The sequence below is a fragment of the Bombina bombina genome, chromosome 9 (assembly GCF_027579735.1).
Source record: "Bombina bombina isolate aBomBom1 chromosome 9, aBomBom1.pri, whole genome shotgun sequence".
Taxonomy (NCBI): Eukaryota; Metazoa; Chordata; class Amphibia; order Anura; family Bombinatoridae; genus Bombina; species Bombina bombina.
Genome location: NC_069507.1, coordinates 284620996 through 284641193, shown reverse-complemented (window position 1 = coordinate 284641193; position 20198 = coordinate 284620996). Strand labels below are relative to the sequence as shown.

Below are 20198 nucleotides of genomic sequence, written 5' to 3'. Positions count from 1 at the left end.
AAGATATCCCTAGCAATTATCACCCAATATCGCTGTTAAACACCGACATTAAACTATACGCTAGGATACTGGCGAGCAGACTTAACAAAGTATTACCAGACCTAATTCACCTCGACCAGGTCGGATTCGTACCTGGGAGAGAGGCGAAGGACAGCACGGTCAGGGCCTTAAATTTGATTTATTATGCTAAAGCCAAAAACATCCCCTCTATTCTCCTGTCCACGGACACGTAGAAGGCCTTTGACCGTGTTGCCTGGGATTACATGAAAGCCACCCTAACCCATATGGGACTGGGGACAAAGATCCTTATTAGAATCTTCTCGCTCTATTCTAAACCCACCGCGAAAATACTAGTCAATGGTACCTTGTCACCCCCCTTCCCCATCACCAACGGGACACGTCAGGGATGTCCCCTGTCCCCACTCCTATTCGCATGTGTCATCGAAACATTAGCGACCAAAATTAGGCAGAACCCCCAGATAACAGGAATCGCCATAGAAGAACAGAAATATGTGCTGTCCCTGTTCGCAGACCTGCTTTTTACCCTTACCAACTTAGAAACTTCAATTCCAAACCTCCTAGACGAATTCCGCACTTGCCAAACCTTATCAAATTTCGCTGTCAACATGACAAAGTCAGAAATATTAAAGGGACAGTAAACCTTAAAAATAATGTTATATAATTCTGCACATAGTGCAGAATTATATAACATTATTTAAGTGCTATAGTTCTAAAACCCTTTTTTACCTTTTAAAATGTAAAAATGACAGCGCTTTTACAGACCCGCTCTCTGCTGAGCGGGTCTGTAATATTTAGTCAGCGCATCGGGCCAGCTGTATAGTCACAGCCCGGCCCGATCGCGCCATAAGACTAAGTGCAGCTCGCTCCTGTCACAGGAGCGAGCTGCACTTAGTGCTATGGCGCGGTCGGGCCGGGCTGTGACTATACAGCTGGCCCGATGCGCTGACTAAATATTACAGACCCGCTCAGCAGAGAGCGGGTCTGTAAAAGCGCTGTCATTTTTACATTTTAAAAGGTAAAAAAGGGTTTTAGAACTATAGCACTTAAATAATGTTATATAATTCTGCACTATGTGCAGAATTATATAACATTATTTTTAAGGTTTACTGTCCCTTTAAATATAAACATGTCAGGCCCATCCTTAGCTGCTACCCAAAAAGTCACTCCATTCGCGTGGTGTCCCCACTCACTGAAATATCTAGGGATCCATCTTTCACCCTCACTAGATGACATATTCCATCTGAACTACACGCCCCTCAAACACACCATAGTACGAGACCTCTCATCATGGGGTTCCAAAAAACTGTCATGGCTAGGACGCATTGAAGTCATCAAAATGAATGTATTCCCACAAATTCTTTATCTTCTCCAAACCTTACCGATCCCCCTACCTAAGTCATTTCTCCCATCCTTACAAAAAGCGTTTAGCAACTTTATATGGCATAGGAAACCGCCCAGAATCAACAGCCTCATAATGCAAACGTCTAGAGCCCAGGGAGGTATGGGGGTACCGAACCTTAGTACATATCGACAGGCCATATTCCTGCAGAGACTGATAGACTGGAACATCTACTACGAACACAAAAGATAGGTCCTGCTTGAACACCTCCTAACAGGTAGACGACACCTGGGGAGACTGTGCTGGAGTAATCCAAACCTTTTTTAAAAAATTAAAACAGACAACCCAATGATACAAAAGACTTATATATGGGGATACACTGTCAACACATCACACTTCATTTCGTCAATACCCTCCCCATTGACTTCCCTGATAGAGAACGGCGAATTTGTGGGGAGACCCTTCACCACTAAATCTATAGTGGACACCCCAAATAGGGATTTTATCATCCACACGCTGACCTAACAATGAATCAATACTCCCAAGATCCGAGTTACTCTCAGAAGGACACGACTGTTTTGCTAATTGGTTTACCTACCAACAAACAATACACTACATTACCACTCACTCAGGTTACGGAAATATGATCAGACCACTAACCAACTTCGAATCCCTCTGCCTTCAAACACCGCCCCTAAGACATACATTATCATCCGTATACAAATTTCTGACACACACGACACCCGGTTATATACCACCATTCCTAGAAAGTTGGGAGAGGGATTTAGGGGTCATCATATTGCCCCAAACAAGTATATCGATGTTTCGAGCCATGATGAGATCCTCAGTCTCCTCCTCTATTATGGAAATCAACTACAAACTACTACACAGATGGCATCTTACGCCAAGAAAGTTACATCGCCTATTTCGTTCCCAGAGTAATAAATGTTGACGCTGTGGCCATGTAAATAGCGACACAGCCCACATTTGGTGGTGGTGTAATGCCATCCATTACTTTTGGAGGGCTGTGATTAACGAGATAGAGATCATACTAGAAACCCAATTGCCACTTGACCCTTTGATGTGGCTGCTACACAAGCCCTTCCTCACAATTAAATATAAACCTTACTCCCGCCTTTTAAACATTATGATCAATGGAATTAAAACTCTGATAGCACAAAACTGGAGAAGTAGGGACACCCCCACCATAGATATGTGGATCCAAAAAGTTACAGATATCCTTGAATTATAAGAATACTACCACCTCAAATATGACAAAATGGATTCTTACGCAGAGTTCACACATCTCTGGACCTATTATGTTCAACACAAAACTTAAATAAACTATAGTCTTGAACCAACAAATACTGGCCATGGGAGTTTTAAGATAAAAATAAACATGCTGGACATGGGCACTGGGGGCGCGGGCTGACCGGGACCAGACCACTTCCTCCTTTTTCCCCTTTCCTTCTCATTCCCCCTCTTATTCCCCATTCTTAATTTTGTAACCCTCCCCCTCTCTCTATCCCCCCCTTGAACCATCCCACTGTTGTAATTTTATTATAAACAGGGTGTCCTTTGATATCCTTTACTCAACTGTAGGCACCCTGCCCCCCCCCCCCCCTTTAACAAGATAAGTACTAATAGGACTTTCAGGCGAACCACACAGATAACAAGAAAAAAAGCCCCCCTCTGAAGAAGCATTGGTGAAATGCGCGTCAGGGGAGCCTCTAACAGGGTTTATCTACATGTTTTAGATTGCTTGTCTAACAGCCTATAACCTGATACTTAGCAGTGGTTTGTAGTTTACAGATAGATAATAGCTAATATTTTCTTTTAATAAGTGCCAATAAAAGCTATGTTTTACTGTTAGTGATAATATCATTTAGCTATACTCTTTAAATATAAAAGGTGTACACAACTTTCTTTTGTCAAGCTCTTTTTGACTTCGTTATCTAAGTAAAACTTTCTAGTTAACTACACCCCTCCCACATTTGTGCAGGATTATACTATAGCTAAAAACTATTCACCTTCCATTTCTGTATATTCCAACATATATACCCCCTCTCCAGCTCTGGATTTGTCTGAAACTTCTATTTCCTTTTCCTGAAAGTTTTCTCCCATCATAGAATATCGCCTCATACATCCGACGGGCCCTGGCAGAGAAGAAGCTACTTTATTATTCCATGGAGAATCTGGGCATCTCATTTCATGATCCGGTTAGTCTCATTTTGAGTGTCTAGCCTGTGCCTGCCTGTGAGTGTCTAGCCTGTGCCTGCCTGTGAGTGTCTAGCCTGTGCCTGCCTGTGAGTGTCTAGCCTGTGCCTGCCTGTGAGTGTCTAGCCTGTGCCTGCCTGTGAGTGTCTAGCCTGTGCCTGCCTGTGAGTGTCTAGCCTGTGCCTGCCTGTGAGTGTCTAGCCTGTGCCTGTCTGTGAGTGTCTAGCCTGTGCCTGCCTGTGAGTGTCTAGCCTGTGCCTGGCTGTGAGTGTCTAGCCTGTGTCTGCCTGTGAGTGTCTAGCCTGTGCCTGTCTGTGAGTGTCTAGCCTGTGCCTGCCTGTGAGTGTCTAGCCTGTGCCTGCCTGTGAGTGTCTAGCCTGTGCCTGCCTGTGAGTGTCTAGCCTGTGCCTGTCTGTGAGTGTCTAGCCTGTGCCTGCCTGTGAGTGTCTAGCCTGTGCCTGTCTGTGAGTGTCTAGCCTGTGCCTGCCTGTGAGTGTCTAGCCTGTGCCTGCCTGTGAGTGTCTAGCCTGTGCCTGCCTGTGAGTGTCTAGCCTGTGCCTGCCTGTGAGTGTCTAGCCTGTGCCTTCCTGTGAGTGTCTAGCCTGTGCCTGCCTGTGAGTGTCTAGCCTGTGCCTGCCTGTGAGTGTCTAGCCTGTGCCTGCCTGTGAGTGTCTAGCCTGTGCCTGCCTGTGAGTGTCTAGCCTGTGCCTGCCTGTGAGTGTCTAGCCTGTGCCTGCCTGTGAGTGTCTAGCCTGTGCCTGCCTGTGAGTGTCTAGCCTGTGCCTGCCTGTGAGTGTCGTCTAGCCTGTGCCTGTCTGTGAGTGTCGTCTAGCCTGTGCCTGTCTGTGAGTGTCTAGCCTGTGCCTGTCTGTGAGTGTCTAGCCTGTGCCTGTCTGTGAGTGTCTAGCCTGTGTCTGTCTGTGAGTGTCTTGCCTGTGCCTGTCTGTGAGTGTCTTCTAGCCTGTGCCTTTCTGTGAGTGTCTTCTAGCCTGTGCCTGCCTGTGAGTGTCTTCTAGCCTGTGTCTGTCTGTGTGTATGTCACTCTGTCACCGTGTGTCACTGTGCATAAATCATTTTGAAGTGTTTTTCTTTTTGTTCAGGATTCCTGGACTCCTGATGAGATAATTCCTGAGAGTATTAAAGAGCGAGTCCGGTAATAGCACTTTTGTACCATTCTAGAACATGGCTGCGGCTGTACCCCCTCTGTTTTGCCCCAAGAACTAGAAATTGTCCATTACCTTTTGTATTGCCCCCGACATATTACCCCTTCCTACTGCCGATAAAATAGAGATAATAGCCCTCTGTACTGCCCCGTAGAGATAAAATAGATATATTACCCCTCTGTACTGCCCCCCCAAGGTAGAGATATATTACCCCTCTGTACTAACACCTAGAGGTACAATTAGATATATTACCCCTCTGTACTAACACCTAGAGGTACAATTTGATATATTACCCCTCTGTACTGCCCGCTAGAGGTACAATTAGATATATTGCCCCTCTGTACTGCCCGCTAGAGGTAAAATAGACCCAATCCCCCACCTCTGTACTGCCCCTAACAATATTTTCTTTACCCACCACACAGGATGGAGAGAGAGGCAAGAGCACAGAGCAGGGGTAAGTCTATAAAAAGCCCTGGGGCTGACGGTAAGTGATCATTTAGATACTTTGCTAGCTGTGCAGTGACAACAGTTGGCATTGGGGTACTTACACATAACTGATTATCAAGGGGGCGATAAGAGAGGCCAGGTGGGGTATCAGAATGCCTATACTGGTTTGGTTTCAGTGCTATTCCGTTATGCTGTACCTTGCAGGTGATTTGCCCTATGACGGGGTGTCTGTAACAATGACCCCGGCACAGATGAATGGAACACGGAGAGTCGCTCTGGATGGGGTGATTAGTGAGGAAGATTGTCAGGGGCTTCTCATTATGGCGCAGGTTAGTCTGAAATAATAAAGTCACAAAACAGGAGAGTTAGTTAAATCGTATGAAGGAGGGAAAACAGGACAAGGGGTTAGCGGATAATTAGCGAGGACTGGAAATAATAACAGTCTGAGATACACAAAAATGGAATCAGACGCCCCAATAGCCTCCAAATATCAAAGTATGGTACTCACAAAGTGCTCTAATCACATACTGCACTATTAGGAGTCGTCCAGATCACTGACACTCTGGTGTTGACAACTGTGTCTACTCGATTCTTGTGCTGAAAATCTTGTTATGATTAAGTTTGCCCCTAAACCTAAAATGCTGTAGAAAGACGGCTGCACAGTCTTGATAATTAAATAAGCAGTCTGCAAACAAAGCTCAGATTGTACCTGAAAATAAAGTATTTTCTCCAACATAGGTGTGTCCGGTCCACGGCGTCATCCTTACTTGTGGGATATTCTCTTCCCCAACAGGAAATGGCAAAGAGCCCAGCAAAGCTGGTCACATGATCCCTCCTAGGCTCCGCCTACCCCAGTCATTCTCTTTGCCGTTGTACAGGCAACATCTCCACGGAGATGGCTTAGAGTTTTTTAGTGTTTAACTGTAGTTTTTCATTATTCAATTCATGACCACGGTGGATTTAAAGGATGCGTATCTACATATTCCTATCCACAAGGAACATCATCGGTTCCTAAGGTTTGCATTCCTGGACAAACATTACCAGTTCGTGGCGCTTCCTTTCGGATTAGCCACTGCTCCAAGGATTTTCACAAAGGTACTAGGGTCCCTTCTAGCTGTACTAAGACCAAGGGGCATTGCAGTAGTACCTTACCTGGACGACATTCTGATTCAAGCGTCGTCCCTCCCTCGAGCAAAGGCTCACACGGACATCGTCCTGGCCTTTCTCAGATCGCACGGCTGGAAAGTGAACGTGGAAAAGAGTTCTCTATCCCCGTCAACAAGGGTTCCCTTCTTGGGAACAATTATAGACTCCTCAGAAATGAGGATTTTTCTAACAGAGGCCAGAAAGACAAAGCTTCTGGACTCTTGTCGAATACTTCATTCCGTTCCTCTTCCTTCCGTAGCTCAGTGCATGGAAGTGATCGGGTTGATGGTAGCGGCAATGGACATAGTTCCTTTTGCGCGCATTCATCTAAGACCGTTACAACTGTGCATGCTCAGTCAGTGGAATGGGGACTATACAGACTTGTCTCCAAAGATACAAGTAAATCAGAGGACCAGAGACTCACTCCGTTGGTGGCTGTCCCTGGACAACCTGTCACGAGGGATGACATTCCACAGACCAGAGTGGGTCATTGTCACGACCGACGCCAGTCTGATGGGCTGGGGCGCGGTCTGGGGATCCCTGAAAGCTCAGGGTCTTTGGTCTCGGGAAGAATCTCTTCTACCGATAAATATTCTGGAACTGAGAGCGATATTCAATGCTCTCAAGGCTTGGCCTCAGCTAGCGAGGTCCAAGTTCATACGGTTTCAATCAGACAACATGACGACTGTTGCGTACATCAACCATCAGGGGGGAACAAGGAGTTCCCTAGCGATGGAAGAAGTGACCAAGATCATTCTATGGGCGGAGTCTCACTCCTGCCACCTGTCTGCTATCCACATCCCGGGAGTGGAAAATTGGGAAGCGGATTTTCTGAGTCGTCAGACATTGCATCCGGGGGAGTGGGAACTCCATCCGGAAATCTTTGCCCAAGTCACTCAACTTTGGGGCATTCCAGACATGGATCTGATGGCCTCTCGTCAGAACTTCAAAGTTCCTTGCTACGGGTCCAGATCCAGGGATCCCAAGGCGGCTCTAGTGGATGCACTAGTAGCACCTTGGACCTTCAAACTAGCTTATGTGTTCCCGCCGTTTCCTCTCATCCCCAGGCTGGTAGCCAGGATCAATCAGGAGAGGGCGTCGGTGATCTTGATAGCTCCTGCGTGGCCACGCAGGACTTGGTATGCAGATCTGGTGAATATGTCATCGGCTCCACCTTGGAAGCTACCTTTGAGACGAGACCTTCTTGTTCAGGGTCCGTTCGAACATCCGAATCTGGTTTCACTCCAGCTGACTGCTTGGAGATTGAACGCTTGATTTTATCGAAGCGAGGTTTCTCAGATTCTGTTATCGATACTCTTGTTCAGGCCAGAAAGCCTGTAACTAGAAAGATTTACCACAAAATTTGGAAAAAATATATCTGTTGGTGTGAATCTAAAGGATTCCCTTGGGACAAGGTTAAGATTCCTAGGATTCTATCCTTCCTTCAAGAAGGATTGGAAAAAGGATTATCGGCAAGTTCCCTGAAGGGACAGATTTCTGCCTTGTCGGTGTTACTTCACAAAAAACTGGCAGCTGTGCCAGATGTTCAAGCCTTTGTTCAGGCTCTGGTTAGAATCAAGCCTGTTTACAAACCTTTGACTCCTCCTTGGAGTCTCAATTTAGTTCTTTCAGTTCTTCAGGGGGTTCCGTTTGAACCCTTACATTCCGTTGATATTAAGTTATTATCTTGGAAAGTTTTGTTTTTAGTTGCAATTTCTTCTGCTAGAAGAGTTTCAGAATTATCTGCTCTGCAGTGTTCTCCTCCTTATCTGGTGTTCCATGCAGATAAGGTGGTTTTACGTACTAAACCTGGTTTTCTTCCAAAAGTTGTTTCTAACAAAAACATTAACCAGGAGATTATCGTACCTTCTCTGTGTCCGAAACCAGTTTCAAAGAAGGAACGCTTGTTGCACAATTTGGATGTTGTTCGCGCTCTAAAATTCTATTTAGATGCTACAAAGGATTTTAGACAAACATCTTCCCTGTTTGTTGTTTATTCAGGTAAAAGGAGAGGTCAAAAAGCGACTTCTACCTCTCTCTCTTTTTGGATTAAAAGCATCATCAGATTGGCTTACGAGACTGCCGGACGGCAGCCTCCCGAAAGAATCACAGCTCATTCCACTAGGGCTGTGGCTTCCACATGGGCCTTCAAGAACGAGGCTTCTGTTGATCAGATATGTAGGGCAGCGACTGGGTCTTCACTGCACACTTTTACCAAATTTTACAAGTTTGATACTTTTGCTTCTTCGGAGGCTATTTTTGGGAGAAAGGTTTTGCAAGCCGTGGTGCCTTCCATTTAGGTGACCTGATTTGCTCCCTCCCTTCATCCGTGTCCTAAAGCTTTGGTATTGGTTCCCACAAGTAAGGATGACGCCGTGGACCGGACACACCTATGTTGGAGAAAACAGAATTTATGTTTACCTGATAAATTTCTTTCTCCAACGGTGTGTCCGGTCCACGGCCCGCCCTGGTTTTTTAATCAGGTCTGATAATTTATTTTCTTTAACTACAGTCACCACGGTACCATATGGTTTCTCCTATGCTATTATTCCTCCTTAACGTCGGTCGAATGACTGGGGTAGGCGGAGCCTAGGAGGGATCATGTGACCAGCTTTGCTGGGCTCTTTGCCATTTCCTGTTGGGGAAGAGAATATCCCACAAGTAAGGATGACGCCGTGGACCGGACACACCGTTGGAGAAAGAAATTTATCAGGTAAACATAAATTCTGTTTTTTTTATTAAAGTAATAAACGCAATAAAAAACACAACACGTTTTTTGGTCTTACGGTTTCATCAGGTGAGTAACTGTACAGATACATTATCCAATCTTTATAAAAAAAAAGTTAGTGTCTCTTATGTCAGTGCACATGCGTGAAAACCCCAACGTCATAATGACGTAGTGGCCCTTCCTCCAATGTGATACACAATACATCGCCATTAGGGATTCACGCATGCAAACAGGCACACAGATTACATTACAAATATTATCAACTAGCATACCCAACTTTAACAATTTAAACATTGTAAATGTGCACAAAAGCCGTGACCTGTATTTTATCCCCGGTATCCATTCGTCTCTGTCTGTCAAAAGATCTGAGATAAGGAGGCAGTCTGCAGAAGCTTAGATACAAGGTAATCACAGAGGTAAAAAGTATATTAATATAAGTGAGATAAGGAGCAATCTGCAGAGGCTTAGATACAGGGTAATCACAGAGGTAAAAAGTATATTAATATAACTGAGATAAGGAGCAGTCTGCAGAGGCTTAGATACAAGGTAATCACAGAGGTAAAAAGTATATTAATATAACTGAGATAAGGAGCAATCTGCAGAGGCTTAGATACAGGGTGATCACAGAGGTAAAAAGTATATTAATGTAACTGAGATAAGGAGCAGTCATCAGAAGCTTAGATACAAGGTAATTACAGAGGTAAAAAGTATATTAATAGAACTGAGATAAGGGGCAGTCTGCAGAGGGTTAAATCCAAGGTAATCACAGAGGTAAAAAGTATATTAATATAACTGAGATAAGGAGCAGTCTGCAGAGGCTTAGATACAAGGTAATCACAGAGGTAAAAAAGTATATTAATATAACTGAGATAAGGGGCAGTCTACAGAGGCTTAGATACAAGGTAATCACAGAGGTAAAAAGTATATTAATATAACTGAGATAAGGAGCAGTCTGCAGAGGCTTAGATACAAGGTAATCACAGAGGTAAAATTTATATTAATGTAACTGAGATAAGGAGCAGTCTGCAGAGGCTTAGATACAAGGTAATCACAGAGGTAAAAACATAATTTATGTAAGAACTTAACTGATAAATTAATTTCTTTCATATTAGCAAGAGTCCATGAGCTAGTGACGTATGGGATATACATTCCTACCAGGAGGGGCAAAGTTTCCCAAACCTCAAAATGCCTATAAATACACCCCTCACCACACCCACAATTCAGTTTAACGAATAGCCAAGAAGTGGGGTGATAAGAAAAAAGTGCGAAAGCATATAAAATAAGGAATTGGAATAGTTGTGCTTTATACGAAAATCATAACCACCACAAAAAAGGGTGGGCCTCATGGACTCTTGCTAATATGAAAGAAATGAATTTATCAGGTAAGTTCTTACATAAATTATGTTTTCTTTCATGTAATTAGCAAGAGTCCATGAGCTAGTGACGTATGGGATAGCAGATACCCAAGATGTGGAACTCCACGCAAGAGTCACTAGAGAGGGAGGGATAAAATAAAGTCAGCCAATTCCGCTGAAAAAATAATCCACAACCCAAATCAAAAAGTTTTAATCTTACAAAGAAAAAAAACTGAAATCCTAAGCAGAAGAATCAAACTGAAACAGCTGCCTGAAGTACTTTTCTACCAAAAACTGCTTCAGAAGAAGATCATATCAAAATGGTAGAATTTAGTAAAAATAAGCAAAGAAGACCAAGTTGCTGCTTTGCAAATCTGATCAACAGAAGCTTCATTCCTAAACGCCCAGGAAGTAGAAACTGACCTAGTAGAATGAGCCTTAATCCTTTGAGGCGGGGTTTTACCCGATTCCACATAAGCATGATGAATCGAAGATCTAAACCAGGACGCCAAAGAAATGGCAGAAGCCTTCTGACCTTTCCTAGAACCAGAAAAGATAACAAATAGACTAGAAGTCTTTCTGAAATCTTTAGTAGTTTCAACATAATATTTCAAAACTCTACATCCAAAGAATGCAAAGACCTCTCTAGAGAAATCTTAGGATTTGGACACAATGAAGGGACAACAATTTCTCTACTAATGTTGTTAGAATTCACAACCTTAGGTAGAAATTTATGAAGTCCGTTACACTGCCTTATCCTGATGAAAAATCAGAAAAGGAGATTCACAAGAAAGAGCAGATAACTCAGAAACTCTTCTAGCAGAAGAGATGGCCAAAAGGAACAATACTTTCCAAGAAAGTCATTTAATGTCCAGAGAATGCATAGGTTCAAACGGAGGAGCTTGTAAAGCCCTCAGAACCAAATTGAGACTCCAAGGAGGAGAGATTGACTTAATGACAGGCTTGATACGAACCAAAGCCTGTACAAAACAATGAATATCAGGATGATTAGCAATCTTTATGTGAAAAAGAACAGAAAGAGCAGAGATTTGTCCTTTCAAGGAACTTGCAGACAAACCCTTATCCAAACCATCTTGAAGAAATTGAAAAATTCTAGGAATTCTAAAAGAAAGCCAAGAGAATTTGTGAAGAACACCAAGAAATGTAAGTCTTCCAGACTCAGTAATAGATCTTCCTAGACACAAATTTACGAGCCTGTAACATAGTATTAATTACTGAGTCAGAGAAACCTCTATGACTAAGAATTAAGCGTTCAATTTCCATACCTTCAAATTTAATGATTTGAAATCCTGATGGAAAAATGGGCCTTGAGACAGAGGTCTGGCCTTAACGGAAATGTCCAAGGTTGGCAACTGGCCATCCGAACGAGATCCGCATACCAAAACCTGAGAGGCCATGCTGGAGCCACCAGCAGTACAAACGACCGCTCCATTAGGATTTTGGAAATCACTTTTGGAAGAAGAACTAGAGGTGGAAAAATATAAGCAGGCTGATAATTCCAAGGAAGCGACAACGTGTCCACTGCTTCCGCCTGAGGATCCCTGGATCTGGACAGATACCTGGGAAGTTTCTTGTTTAGATGAGAGGCCATCAGATCTATTTCTGGAAGTCCCCAGATTTGAACAATCTGAAGAAATACCTCTGGTGAAGAGACCATTCGCCCGGATGTAACGTCTGGCGACTGAGATAATCCGCTTTCCAATTGTCTATACCTGGGATATGAACCACAGAAATTAGGAGCTGGATTCCGCCCATAGAAGTATCCGGGATACATCTTTCATAGCCTGAGGACTGTGAGTCCCCCCTTGATGATTGACATACGCCACGGTTGTGACATTGTCTGTCTGAAAACAAATAAACGATTCTCTCTTTAGAAGAAGCCAGAACTGAAGAGCTCTGAAAATCGCACGGAGTTCCAAAATGTTGATTGGTAATCTCGCCTCCTGAGATTTCCAAACCCCTTGTGCTGACAGAGATCCTCAGACAGCCTCCCAACCTGAAAGACTCGCATCTGTAAAGATCATGGTCTAGGTTGAAAGAACCGAAGAGACCCGTAGAACTAAATGATGATGAACTTAACCACCGATCAAAGATAGTTAAACATTAGGATTCAAAGATATAAAAAGTGAATATCCTAGAATCCCTGCACCATTATTCAGCATAAAAAAACTGGAAAGGTTTCCTATGAAAATGAGCAAAGGCAATCGAATCCAATGCTGCAGCCATGAGACCTAAAACTTCCATGCATATATAGCAACTGAAGGAAATAATAGAGACTGAAGATTCCGACAAACGGAACCCAATAAAATTGTCACTTGTCTGTTAGAGACAAAGACATTGACACAATCTATCTGGAAACCTAAAAAAAGGTGACCCTTGTGTGAGAGGAATCAAGGAGCTTTTGATAAAAAGATCCTCTAACCATGACTTGAAGAAAAAACAAAGTTGAATCGTATGAGATTCCGCAGAACGAAAAGACTGAGCCAGTACCACGAGACCGTCCAAATAAGGAACACTGAGAACCTTGAAAAGATTCTTAGAACTGTTGCTAGACCAGAAGGAAAAGCAACAAATTGGTAATGCTTGTCAAAAAAGAGAATCTCAGAAAATAAAAATAATCTGAAATGAAAACAGAAGATATGCATCTATTGTAAACAAATAATGCATCACTGACCAAAAAAGGCAAAATAGACCATAAAAACACCATTCTAAAAGATGGTATACTTATATGACAATTCAAAAAGATTTTCTATCTTTAGAACAATGTTTAGTCTTGAATAAAACCCCAAAACCCAGTTCCTAAAAATGGAACTGGAATAAATACCCCAGAAAACTCCAGGTCTGAACAGCGCTTGAGCCCCAACGGGTGACCAGCCGCGCTTCACCAATACCCAAAATATATAGGTCTGAAACACACTTAAGGAAAGTGTTGGCCTTACTGGAATAGCTGGAATATAATAGAGAAAAAAAGACTTCTCACAGACGGTTTTACTCTGAATCTTATTCTGTACCCAAAATCTAAGAAATTTGGACCGAATAGAACCAAACAAATTTCAAAAAAGTCTTAACCTGCCCCTTACCAGCCAAGCTGGAATACGGCACATACACGCAAATTTAGGGAGCTGACTTTGAACTGAAAAAAACTTCCAATTAAAAACATGTTACTTGGGTAAGAATTTAGCATTTCGTTCCTTAGTAAGAACAAAAAAACTAATATAAGCTTAAAGTTTTAGTCTTAGAACTCAATCTTGAAGCCCAGAGTAACAGTTAAGAATTGAATCCAATTATGAACCAAATAATTGATTATCTTGGAAAAAAAAAAGAAATATGGATTTTTAGAAATCACAAAATTCTTCTAGCTAAAACAGCTAAAGACATAGATTAAACCTCATTTGCGAAAATATTCAATAAAATGAAGACACAAATGAAATTATTAGCATGTTAATCAAGTTAAAGGACCAGTCAACACACTGGACTTGCATAATCAACAAATGCAAGACAACAAGACAATGCAACAGCACTTAGTCTGAACTTCAAATGACTAGTAGATTTTGTCCCTTTAACAAAGCTAAACAAATCATAATCCGATACTTGATCTTAAAGTATCCAAACAGAAAAATGAAGCAATTGCAACATCATCCAAATAAATTACAGGTCCAAGAAAAGTACCTGAAAATAAATAATTTTCCTTAAATAAGATACAACCATCTGAAGGAAAAAAATAAATACTATTTTGCTATAGAAACAATAGCATATTTAGCAGGAGTAGAGATAGCCCCATTAATTTGAGGAACCCTCAAAACTGAAAACTAACTGCCGGCAAAGAATATAATTTAAAAACCTTGAAGAAGGAATAAAAGAAAATTCTCAGCCTATTCCATTCCCTAGTATCAGGAACTGGAAAAAAACCTCTGAAAACACAGAAGATTAATAAGCAGAAATAAAATGTTAGCTAGTCTTGAAAAAGAACTAGTTACCTCAATATCCAAAATAATCAACACCTTTTCAACAAAGAACAAATGTACTCTAATAAAAATAAAAAAGTAGATTTGTTAGTGTCAATATCTGATGAAGAAAATTCTGAATGAGAAAAAACATCATCAGAGAAGGATAATTCAGTATGTTGTTGGTCATTTGAAACTTCTTCAACTAAATGAGAAGTTTGAAAAAGACCTAAAAATTTTATTAGAAGGCGGGATGTCAGACAAAGGGGGGTAGTTATCAAGCCGTCAACCTCAAATACGCTGGAATTCTGCAGCGTATTTGTGGCGAGGCTGATTCGCCTTAGTTATCAAAGGCTAGACACCGGCAAAAGTAGAATTTTGTGACGTAAGCTTCGATCCGCCGGACTCAGTCCGACACAGATCGATTCTTACGTCACTCCAGATGTTCCGCACACAAGTGCGGCACAATCTGACTACTTTTGCTAGTTATCAAAAAACTTGCAGGTACGCTCGGTACTTTTCCGGCCCAGCGTACCTGGTTTTCAATCCGCCGCCCTGGAGGCGGCGGATCCCATAGGAATCAATGGGAGTCTGACCATAGCGAAAATACAAGTTCGCTGCTGCCAGACATCCCATTGATTCCTATGGGAGATGTCTGCACCTAACACCCTAACATGTACCCCGAGTCTAAACACCACTAATCTGTCCCCCCTACACCGCCGCAATTAAATAAAGTTATTACCCCCTAAACCGCCGCTCCCGGAGCCTACCGCAAGCTACTCTATACATATTAACCCCTAAACCGCCACACCCTGACCCGCCGCAACTATAATATATGTATTAACCCCTAATCCGCCGCTCCCAGACCCCTCCGCCACCTACATGATACCTATTAACCCCTATCCTGCCCCCCTATACCGCCGCCCTCTATAATAAAGTTATTAACCCCTATCCTGCTGATCCCGCACCTCGCCGCAACTAAATAGTTTAACCCCTAAACCGCCGCTCCAGGACCCCGCCGCAACCTATATTAAACTTATTAACCCCTATCCTGCCCCCCCTACACCGCCGCCACTGTAATAAATTTATTAACCCCTAAACCTAAGTCTAACACTAACCCTAACACCCCCCAACTTAAATATTAATTAAATAAATCTAAATAATATTTCTATTATTAACTAAATTAATCCTATTTAAAACTAAATACTTACCTTTAAAATAAACCCTAATATAGCTACAATATAAATAATAATTATATTGTAGCTATCTTAGGATTTATATTTATTTTACAGGTAACTTTCAATTTATTTTAACTTGGTACAATAGCTATTAAATAGTTATTAACTATTTAATAGCTACCTAGCTAAAATAAAGAGAAATTTACCTGTAAAATAAAAACTAACCTAAGTTACAATTACACCTAACACTACACTATACTTTAATAAATTATTCCTATTTAAAACTAAATACTTACCTGTAAAATAAACCCTAAGATAGCTACAATGTAATTAATAATTACATAGTAGCTATCTTAGGCCTAGATTTTGAGTTTGGCGGTAGCCGTAAAAACCAGCGTTAGAGGCTCCTAACGCTGGTTTTAGGCTACCGCCGGTATTTAGAGTCAGTCAGGAAAGGGTCTAACGCTCACTTTTCAGCCGCGACTTTTCCATACCGCAGATCCTCTTACGTCAATTGCGTATCCTATCTTTTCAATGGGATCTTCCTAACTCCGGTATTTAGAGTCGTGTCTGAAGTGAGCGTTAGAACTCTAACGACAAAACTCCAGCCGCAGAAAAAAGTCAGTAGTTAAGAGCTTTCTGGGCTAACGCCGGTTCATAAAGCTCTTAACTACTGTGCTCTAAAGTACACTAACACCCATAAACTACCTATGTACCCCTAAACCGAGGTCCCCCAACATAGCCGACCGCTCGATTGAATTTTTTTAACCCCTAATCTGCCGACCGCCACCTACGTTATCCTTATGTACCCCTAATCTGCTCCCCCTAACACCGCCGACCCCTATATTATATTTATTAACCCCTAACCTGCCCCCCTCAACGTCGCCGCCAGCTACCTACACTTATTAACCCCTAATCTGCCGTCCGCACGCCGCCGCCAGCTACATTATAGCTATGTACCCCTAATCTGCTGCCCCTAACACCGCCGACCCCTATATTATATTTATTAACCCCTAACCTGCCCCCCTCAACGTCGCCTCCACCTGCCTACACTTATTAACCCCTAATCCGCCTCACTAACCCTATAATAAATAGTATTAACCCCTAATCTGCCCTCCCTAACATCGCCGACACCTAACTTCAATTATTAACCCCTAATTTGCCGACCGAATCTCGCCGCTATTCTAATAAATGGATTAACCCCTAAAGCTAAGTCTAACCCTAACACTAACACCCCCCTAAGTTAAATATAATTTAAATCTAACGAAATAAATTAACTCTTATTAAATAAATTATTCCTATTTAAAGCTAAATACTTACCTGTAAAATAAATCCTAATATAGCTACAATATAAATTATAATTATATTATAGCTATTTTAGGATTAATATTTATTTTACAGGTAACTTTGTAATTATTTTAACCAGGTACAATAGCTATTAAATAGTTAAGAACTATTTAATAGCTAAAATAGTTAAAATAATTACAAAATTACCTGTAAAATAAATCCTAACCTAAGTTACAATTAAACCTAACACTACACTATCAATAAATTAATTAAATAAAATACCAACAATTACCTACAATTAAACCTAACACTACACTATCAATAAATTAATTAAATACAATATCTACAAATAAATACAATGAAATAAACTAACTAAAGTACAAAAAATAAAAAAGAACTAAGTTACAAAAAATAAAAAAATATTTACAAACATAACAAAATATTACAACAATTTTAAACTAATTACACCTACTCTAAGCCCCCTAATAAAATAGCAAAGCCCCCCAAAATAAAAAATGCTCTACCCTATTCTAAATTACAAAAGTTCAAAGCTCTTTTACCTTACCAGCCCTGAACAGGGCCCTTTGCGGGGCATGCCCAAAGAAATTCTGCTCTTTTGCCTGTAAAAAAAAACATACAATACCCCCCCCCAACATTACAACCCACCACCCACATACCCCTAATCTAACCCAAACCCCCCTTAAATAAACCTAACACTAAGCCCCTGAAGATCTTCCTACCTTATCTTCACCATACCAGGTTCACCGATCGATCCAGAAGAGCTCCTCCGATGTCCTGATCCAAGCCCAAGCAGGGGGCTGAAGAGGTCCATGATCCGGCTGAAGTCATCATCCAAGCGGGAGCTGAAGAGGTCCATGATCAGGCTGAAGTCATCATCCAAGCGGGAGCTGAAGAGGTCCACGATCCGGCTGAAGTCTTCTATCAACGGGATCTTCAATCTTCTTTCTTCCGGATCCATCTTGCAGACCTCCGACGCGGAACATCCTGCTGGCCCAACGGACTACCGACGAATGAAGGCTCCTTTAAGGGACGTCATCCAAGATGGCGTCCCTCGAATTCCGATTTGCTGATAGGATTCTATCAGCCAATCGGAATTAAGGTAGGAAAATTCTGATTGGCTGATGGAATCAGCCAATCAGAATCAAGTTCAATCCGATTGGCCGATCCGATCAGCCAATAAGATTGAGCTTGCATTCTATTGGCTGATCGGAACAGCCAATAGAATGCGAGCTCAATCTGATTGGCTGATTAAAAAAATTAAAGTTACAAACATTAAAAAAATATTACAACAATTTTAAGTTAATTACACCTAATCTAAGCCCCCTAATAAAATAACAAAGCCCCCCAAAATAAAAAATGTCCCTGCTTTATTCTAAATTAAAAAAGTTCAAAGCTCTTTTACCTTACCAGCCCTTAAAAGGGCCTTTTGCGGGGCATGCCCCAAAGAAAACTGCTCTTTTGTCTGTAAAAGAAAAATACAACCCCCCCCAACATTAAAACCCACCACCCACATACCCCTAATCTAACCCATACCCCCCTTAAATAAACCTAACACTACCCCCTGAAGATCATCCTACCTTGAGTTGTCTTCAGCCAGCCGACCCACCGATGGAACCGAAGAGGAGATCCGGAGCAGCAGAAGTGATCCTCCAAGGGGTGCTGAAGAAGTCTTCCATCCAATGAAGTGATCCTCCAGGCGGCGCTGAAGAGGTCTTCCATCCGGGCGATGTCATCTTCCAAGCGAGGTCTTCAATCTTCTTTCTTCAGGATCCATCTTCATCCCGCCGACGCGGAACATCCTTCTTCACCCGACGGACTACCGACGAATGAAGGCTCCTTTAAGGGACGTCATACAAGATGGTGTCCCTTCAATTCCGATTGGCTGATAGGATTCTATCAGCCAATCAGAATTAAGGTAGGAAAAATCTGATTGGCTGATCGGAACAGCCAATAGAATGCGAGCTCAATCTGATTGATTGAACTTCAATCTGATTGGCTGATTCAATCAGCCAATCAGATTTGTCCTACCTTAATTCCGATTGGCTGATAGAATCCTATCAGCCAATCGGAATTGAAGGGACGCCATCTTGGATGACGTCCCTTAAAGGAGCCTTCATTTTGTCGGTAGTCCGTCGGGAAAGAAGGATGTTCCGCGTCGGCGGGATGAAGATGGATCCTGAAGAAAGAAGATTGAAGACCCCGCTTGGAAGATGACATCGCCCGGATGGAAGACTTCTTCAGCTCCGCTTGGAAGATGACATCGCCCGGAGCCCGGATGGAAGACTTCTTCAGCGCCGCCTGGAGGATCACTTCATCGGATGGAAGACTTCTTCAGCGCCCCTTGGAGGATCACTTCTGCCGCTCCGGATCTCCTCTTCGGTTCCATCGGTGGGTCGGCTGGCTGAAGACAACTCAAGGTAGAATGATCTTCAGGGGGGGTAGTGTTAGGTTTATTTAAGGGGGGTTTGGGTTAGATTAGGGGTATGTGGGTGGTGGGTTTTAATGTTGGGGGGGGTTGTATTTTTCTTTTACAGGCAAAAGAGCAGTTTTCTTTGGGGCATGCCCCGCAAAAGGCCCTTTTAAGGGCTGGTAAGGTAAAAGAGCTTTGAACTTTTTTAATTTAGAATAGGGTAGGGAATTTTTTTATTTTGGGGGGCTTTGTTATTTTATTAGGGGGCTTAGATTAGGTGTAATTAGCTTAAAATTGTTGTAATATTTTTTTAATGTTTGTAACTTATTTTTTTTATTTTTTGTAACTTAGCTTTTTTTATTTTTTGTACTTTTAGTTAGTTTATGTAATTGTATTTAATTGTAGTTATTTGTAGTTAATTAATTTAATTAATGTAATGATAGTGTAGTGTTAGGTGTAATTGTAACTTAGGTTAGGATTTATTTTACAGGTAATTTTGTATTTCTTTTAGCTAGGTAGTTATTAAATAGTTAATAACTATTTAATAACTATTCTAACTAGCTAAAATAAATACAAAGTTACCTGTAAAATAAATATAAATCCTAAAATAGCTACAATGTAATTATTAATTATATTGTAGCTATCTTAGGGTTTATTTTACAGGTAAGTATTTAGTTTTAAATAGGATTAATTTAGTTAATAATAGAAATATTATTTAGATTTATTTAATTAATATTTAAGTTAGGGGGGTTTTAGGGTTAGTGTTAGACTTAGGTTTAGGGGTTAATAAATTTATTACAGTGGCGGTGGTGTAGGGGGGCAGGATAGGGGTTAATAAATGTATTATAGGTGGCGACGGTGTAGGGGGGGCAGATTAGGGGTTAATAAGTTTAATATAGGTTGCGGCGGGTCCGGGCGCGG

The 20198-nt window shown here is 41.8% G+C and overlaps 1 protein-coding gene across 1 annotated transcript in view; it reads left to right on the top strand.

The window, feature by feature from the left end:
- The window catches only part of LOC128640346 (prolyl 3-hydroxylase 3), a 56778-nt gene that overhangs the window by 6310 nt on the left and 30270 nt on the right, over nucleotides 1-20198 (top strand). The window contains exons 3-6 of the mRNA XM_053692843.1: nucleotides 3490-3579; nucleotides 4678-4730; nucleotides 5163-5194; nucleotides 5392-5516. Of these exons, the coding sequence (XP_053548818.1) occupies nucleotides 3547-3579; nucleotides 4678-4730; nucleotides 5163-5194; nucleotides 5392-5516 (243 nt within the window). The 5' untranslated portion in view covers nucleotides 3490-3546. The remainder of the gene's footprint in view (nucleotides 1-3489; nucleotides 3580-4677; nucleotides 4731-5162; nucleotides 5195-5391; nucleotides 5517-20198) is intronic.